Below are 7,456 nucleotides of genomic sequence, written 5' to 3'. Positions count from 1 at the left end.
AGGAAGAAGAAATGTAGAAGAAGCATGTTTGGATTGGTTTTGGAAATGAAGAGGCATTGTATATGTTTTAAGAAATAAAAAGACGTGTTTGGACTTTGGGAGCTAAACTCTATGATTGAAATCAACTACGAAAATGCAATTTGTACACCGAGGTAAATACTCTGGTGTACACTCCCCTCACATGAGAGGATGGGCCTCACAACAATAAATAAATAGTGGAATTCCCCCATCTGAAGGGAGTGTCAACCTCAAAGTATATGTAGCAAAACTCGATCAACTATTCAAATCACATGTGTTGGTCCCCAAAACGTTAAATAGTCCACACAATTTTCTTTTTCTATATCTGTTAGATAGGCTTTCTTTTCAGTTTTACCCTTAACAAACCAAAAAAATTATTTTTTACCATTTTACCCCCAATGAAAATAAACTTACAAAGGAAATCAAATCTTCGATCCCCTCTCTTTGTAACGGTAATACATGAAAATTGGAAAAAAAAATTATTACTTAAGACTATTAAATTAAAAAAAATATTTTAATCAACGTGTCGACTATGTATTGTGTCGGAACTTTTTCAAAAAATCATGTACCGAACACTTGTGTCCGTGTCTGTGCTTCTTAGATAAAAAATAAAATCGGGAATTCAAGAACATTTGCAAGGTATCTGTTAGAGCATGTTGAGCAACTTTCGATGCAGTGTAAGCACCTACCCATGTACAGGGGCGAAATAGTGATGCTTTCGGTGTTCACAATTTTTCCTTTCTTCCTAGACACAATGTGAGGGATCAAGGCTTGGATTAACCTCAATGCACCTATGTAGAAAAACACAATAACGACCTTAGTTTAAAAAAAAATGTATGAGATGCCAAAGAAATTAACAAGTAGTTTAGCAATTAATCAAATACAATTGTTTATCACCCTAAAGAAGAATAAGGAAATTAACAGAACGTATTCATATTTTGAAACATAAGAAATACAGAAAAACATGAAAAGTGATCTCATAATGCTAATTTTAGGAAAGAGTGCTCAGGCACATAAATTCTAAAATCATAAAGGAAAACAATATTCAATATCACTCCAATTTTAGGTGTCAAAGAGAAAGGAGTTATGTACTAATCATGAACATGGCAAGAGACTTGAATATGAGGGCTTCTGTGATCAGAACCAATACTCCTATAACAGCGGTCTTACAGCAAGAAAATACTTGGAAATTTGTAGCTCAAAAGTAATCACAATGACCTAACTAGGTATATTAAAATCTATTCACATAAATTTCGGTTCAGAACAACGCTCTCTCTAACTTCCCCTCATTACGGGGTGTCTCTGCTACCTAAACCACCGAACCCTTTTAAAAGTGACACCAACCCACCACCCATACCAACCAGCAATCGGCCACCACCTAATATATACACTAGAGGACCCCTTAATTAGACCAAATTCTACTTGATCTATCTGATGTATTGCCCATTATTTTGGAACAAGACTTGCTTGTTTTTATTATCTCTTGCTGGATGATGCCTAGTCCCCTCCTAATTTGAACTATTTATTTATTTTTTAATAACATGCCATTACTTGTGGCTTTGATTGTTTTTAAAAAATTTGTCATCAACCACTTCAAAAACTATATAATTGAAATACACAATCATTCTCATCATTGATAATAGCCAAAAGAAACTAGTATATCAACAAAAATAACCTATATTTTGTTCATGAAAGGTGAACTCTATCTGCATTTAACCTCAAACAATAAAATCAGACGAGATAAATACGAAACACAATTTAAAAATTGAAAAGTATCATCTTGAGTCTGACTAGTCCAAGAAATAACTAATTATGCAATCATTTAATCATCAAGTGCAAATACAGTAACACAGTAGCTACAAGACATCTATATCAACTTCTTGAATACAATTCTATCAGCATTTAAACACAATTGTCGAAAGAGCATTTCCTGTTGAAAATTAAACTTGATTCATGAATGATGAAAAAAATTAAATTTGATACATGAATTAGTTTATTTAATATTCATGCATTTATTTAAATAATGTATCCAAATGGTTCTTCGTATCCTATTATTCATAGTATGTAAGAAAAATCATTAATTAGTTTCTTAAGTTCATACAATGTATTTGGAATCCTTTGTACCTATAAAAAACCTTGTGCTTGAGACATTTTATAGAGTCAAGCCATAGAATACAAATATTTTGAGATTTCTCTGAATTTTTCTCTCTAGTCTTTCATCCCATTATTTTTTTTATTTCCAACAAAGTGATATCAGAGCCATTTCAAAGATGAATAGTTCATTTCCTTTTGTTGTTCCCAAACTAACAAAGGGACATTGGAGCATATACATGAAGGCGTTGTTCGGCTCACAAGAGGCATGGGAAGTTGTAGAGAAAGGCTATGATGAACCAGAGAATGAAGGAGCTTTAAGTCAAGCTCAAAGGAATGCCTTGCAAAGGTACCACAAGTTAGATCAATACGCTCTCTCTATTATTCACATGGGCTTAGATGAAGCCATGTTTGAGAAAGTTATGTCCTCAACAAAAGCTAAGAATGCTTGGGAGATTCTCGAGAACAATTTCAAGGGAATTCAAAAAGTGAAAAAGGTTCGTCTTCAAATCCTTCGTGGGAAGTACGAATTTTCGCACATGAAAGAGTCTGAATATGTCTTTGACTATTTCACTAAAGTGTCCTCCATTATCAATCCTATGAAGCGGTACGGAGAAAATATTGAAGAAAGTCGTGTCATCGAGAAAATTCTTAGATCACTTGACTCAAAACTTGAGTTTGTTAGTATTGACATTGAAGAGTCTACTGACTTGGATACCATGACCCTTGATCAACTCATGGGGCCCTTGCAAGCATATGAAGAAAGATTGAAGAAGAAAGGAGAACTGGCGGCTCAAGTTCTCCAAATGAGTGTCTCCTTGGGAGGCCAACAAAAAGAGCAAAGACGATCTCAAGGAAGAGGTCAAATTCATGGTTGAGGTCGTGTTCATGGTTGTAGAGGAAATTATGGTCATGGTAATGAAAGAAATGAAGGAAAACAAAATTTGAATAATGAAGAATCAAGCAATCAATCAAGAGGACGAGGGCATTGGAACTATGGCTCCAAGAGAGGTGGCGGAAGAAGATATAACGAGTCCAATGTTCAATGTTACACTTGTCATAAATATGGTCACTATGCTTCCTAATGTAGGAGTGACACCACCAGTAATGAAGAGAGAGTGAATTATGTTGAAGCAAAGGAAGACGAAGAATTGTTGTTATTGTTGGCAACCAAAGAAGAAAAGGATAAACAATCGTGGTACCTTGACATCGGTGCCGCCAATCACATGAGTGGCAACAAGGAGTTATTCTCAACAATAAATGAGTTTGTAAAAAGCAACATTGTTTTTGGAGATGAAACTAAAGTTCCAATAAAAGGCAAAGGTGATGTTCTTATTTCGTGCTAAAAATGGAAGTCATCTTTTGATTTCTCAAATTTATTATGTACCTACTTTGAAGTCAATTATTTTGAGTTTGGGACAATTACTTGAGAATGGTTATGACATTTACTTGAAGAATCGTTGCCTTACTTTGAGCTATGTTTCTCATAAACTGATTGCAAAGGTGCCAATAGAGAAGCATAGAATGTTTTTACTCAATGTTAATGTTGACCATTCAAGGTGTCTAGAAGCTTGTGTTGAAGACAATTATTGGCTTTGGCACTTAATATTTGGTCATTTATATTTTGGTGGCTAGAAGACCTTGACGAATGAAGAAATGGTGAATGGGTTGTCAAAAATTAATCATCCCAATCAACTTTGTGAAGGATTCCTCGTTAGCAAGCAAACTAGAAGAAACTTTCCACAAGAATCCACTTCAAGAGCAACAAAGCCACTCCAATTTGTTCATGAGGATGTGTGCGGACCAATCTAACCACTCTCTCATGGTAAAGTAAATTATTTCTTATTATTTATTGATAATTTTTCTCGCAAGACCTAGGTTTATTTTTTGAAGACGAAAGATGAAGTTTTTAGAGCATTCAAAAAATTCAAAGCGTTTCTTGAAAATGAGAGTGGCAACTCAATTAAAGTATTAAGGACGGATCAAGGTGGAGAATTTACTTCCAAGGAGTTTAACAATTTTAGTGATACCAATGGAATCTGGCATTTCCTTACAGTTCCAAGATCACCGCAACAAAATGGTGTTGTGGAGAGGAAGAATAGAACCATCCTCAACATGGTTCATAGTGTTCTTATGAGCAAGAGTATAGGGAAGGAGTTTTTGGCTGAGGCTGTTGCATGTGTCGTGTATTTGTCTAATCTTTCCTCGTCAAGGGGTGTTCAAGACATGACTCTACAAGAAGTTTGAACTGGTAAGAAACATAGTGTTTCTCATTTACATGTTTTTGGTAGTATGGTCTATATTCATGTGCCAGACGAGAAGAGATTAAAACTTGATGAGAAAAGTGAAAAGTTTGTTTTCATCAGTTATGATGCAAACTCTAAAAGCTACAAGTTTTACAATCCTTGCAATGGAAAAATTGTTATTAATATAGATATGAAATTCAACGAAGGAAGTTGGTGGGATTGGAATGATCCGAAAAATGAAGAATACGTGATATTTCCTTTCCAAGAAGGAGACCCTTGCCAAAATGCAAGTGAAGATGTCACTCCACCGCATTCTCCTGCTCCTCAATCTCCTCATGATAGTCCTTCTGAAGGATCGAGTCGTATCAAAAATCTTGCAGAGATTTATGAATAAACTGAAATTGTTGATAATCTATCTTTGTTTTGTCTCTTCCCTGACATCGAATCATTGAACTTTGAAGAGACAATGGAAGACAAGAGATAGAGGCATGCAATGGATGAGGAGATCCGAGCAATAAAAAGGAACAATACATGAGAGCTGGCCTCTCTTCCTAAAGGGCAAACAGCAATTGGCGTGAAATGGGTGTACAAAGTAAAGAAAAATACTCAAGGAGAAGTAGAGAAATAGAAGGCAAGATTTGTTGCCAAAGGCTATAGCCAAAAGCAAGGCATTGACTGTGATGAGGTCTTTGCCCCCATTGCTCACTTGAAAACCATTCGATTAATCATTTCCTTGGCAGCTCAAAATAAGCGAAAAATTTATCAAATGGATGTCAAGTTCGCTTTCTTGAATGGATACCTTGAAGAAGAAGTGTATGTTCAACAATCATTGGGTTATGTTGTCAAGGAACTTGAAGATAAAGTTTTGAAGTTGAAGAATGCACTATATTGCTTGAAGCAAGGGCCTAGAGCATGGTATAGCCGGATTGACAAGTATTTTCAAGATCATGGATTCATCAAATGTCCACATGAGTATGCTCTTTACGTTAAAAAGGACGCGGTTGGAGGTTTTATGTTGTGTGCTTGTACCTTGATGACTTGATCTTCACCGGAAACAATGAAAACATGTTTGATGAATTTAAGAGAATGATGGCTCAATAATTTGAGATGACTGACATTGGGCTTATGTCATACTACCTCGAAATTGAGGTAAAAGAAAATGGAGTTAACATTTTTATTTTTCAAGAAACTTATGCAAAGAAAGTTCTTGAAAGATTCAAAATGCAAAATTGCAATCCGGTGAATACTCCCATTAGGTGTGGAACAAAAATGTTAAAATATGACGAGAGCACGAAAGTGAATCCATCTCTCTATAGACAACTTGTTGGAAGCTTGAGAATTTGACTTGTACAATACCCAATATTTTTTATGGTGTTGGTCTTGTTAGCAGTTATATGGAGGCACCAACTTTAACTCACTTGGAGATTGCTAAAAAGGATATTTCGCTACATTAAAGGAATCCTTGATTATGGCTTAGCTTATTTTTCTTCTACGAATTTCAAGCTTCACAGTTATAGTAATAGTAATTGGGCTAGTAATATTAATGATCGAAAAAGCACCATTGGATTTTTGTTTTTCATGGGTAACGCCGCTTCACTTGGTGTTCAAAGAAGCAGCCCATTGTGACCTTTCTACTTGTGAAGCTGATTATGTTTCCACTGCATCGTGTGTTTGTCATGCCATTTGGCTACAGAAATTATTGGAGATGCTTCATATGCCTCAAAACGAAGCTACATCAATTTATGTTGATAATAAGTCAGCTATTGCTTTGGGTAAAAATCCTATATTCCATGATCGAAGCAAGTATATAGATACGAGATTTCACTTCATTAGAAAGTGCATTGATAACGAAGAAGTTAAGCTTGCTTATGTGAAGACCAATGATCAAGTAGCAGATATTTTTACCAAACCATTGAAGAATGATGATTTGCAAGATTGCGTACTTGGATTGGAGTTATCAATAGGGAATCAAGTTTAAGAAGGGGTGATGAAAATTAAACTTGATTCATGATGATGAAAAAATTAAATTTGATACATGAATTAGTTTATTTAATATTCATGCATTTATTTAAATCATGTATCCACATGGTTCTTTGTATCCTATTATTCATAGTATGTAGGAATAGTCATAAATTGGTCTTTTAAGTTCATACAATGTATTTGGGATACTTTGTACATATAAAAAGCCTTGTTGAGAATTCTCTGAATTTTTCTCTCTAGTCTTTCATCCCATAATTTTTTTTTATTTCCAACATTTCCAAGCACCTTACACATGAGCCCACCAAGAATTAACAACAATAATTTCAATTCAAGTAATCTAAGTTAAAATACAACCATAAAAGTAACACAAAAAAGGCCAAAAAAGGGACCTCAGCAAGGGGACCAAGGCATTGTACTCCAACATTATTGACTACAATATCTATGCGGTCGAGCTTCTCTAGAGTAATCGACAGTGCGAGACGAACACTCTTGCTGGAAGATACGTCGAGCTCTTGGAGGACGAATCACCAAGAATTAACAACAATAATTTCAATTCAAGTAATCTAAGTTCAAATACAACCATAAAAGTAACACAAAAAAGGCCAAAAAGATTCTTTTACGATAAAGATTAGTATTAAAGATTTGTTTAATTGCTGATAAAGGAACCTCAGCAAGGAGACCAATGCATTGTACTCCAGCATTATTGACTACAATATCTATGTGGTCGAGCTTCTCTAGAGTAATCGACAGCGCGAGACGAACACTCTTGCGAGAAGATACGCTGAGCTCTTGAAGGACGAATCGTGGGTCATCTTGAAAATTTGACATAACCAGGTGGTGGCCACCATTGGAAAATTCTTCGAGGCGAATGCATGGGCCAGCTCGTGGCGCATTACCACCCACATCCGGTCTATATGACTACCCGTTTCTCGTAAAGATCCATGAACATAGCAATGTTGTGGTTTTGCGAATGAACTTGATTTCTAGAGTTTCTTTTTGGTTGTGAGATTGAGTGGACACTCATTTTCAAGGAAAAATGAATTTTAGAATAGTAAATTGATGGAAAATGTGTGGATGAAAAGTTTTTAATTTATGTGTGATATTATTTTAATGAAGAATGA

General features: G+C 35.2%; 1 protein-coding gene across 1 annotated transcript; it reads left to right on the top strand.

Annotated features, from left to right (window-relative positions):
• The first annotated feature begins 2,288 nt into the window (after positions 1-2,288).
• Positions 2,289-2,987, top strand: LOC111395004. The gene has a single exon (XM_023021031.1). The coding sequence runs from the start codon at positions 2,289-2,291 to the stop codon at positions 2,985-2,987; it is 699 nt and encodes a 232-aa protein (XP_022876799.1).
• The last annotated feature ends 4,469 nt before the right edge of the window (positions 2,988-7,456 follow it).

Source organism: Olea europaea, chromosome 6 (assembly GCF_002742605.1).
Source record: "Olea europaea var. sylvestris chromosome 6, O_europaea_v1, whole genome shotgun sequence".
In the NCBI taxonomy this organism is placed as follows: domain Eukaryota; kingdom Viridiplantae; phylum Streptophyta; class Magnoliopsida; order Lamiales; family Oleaceae; genus Olea; species Olea europaea.
Note: the sequence above shows the minus strand (reverse complement) of the source record. Positions and strands in the feature narration are given on the sequence as shown.

Excerpts from the sequence above, each read along its gene's own strand:
- LOC111395004 (XM_023021031.1), top strand. The coding sequence starts at position 2,289 with ATGAATAGTTCATTTCCTTTTGTTGTTCCCAAACTAACAAAGGGACAT.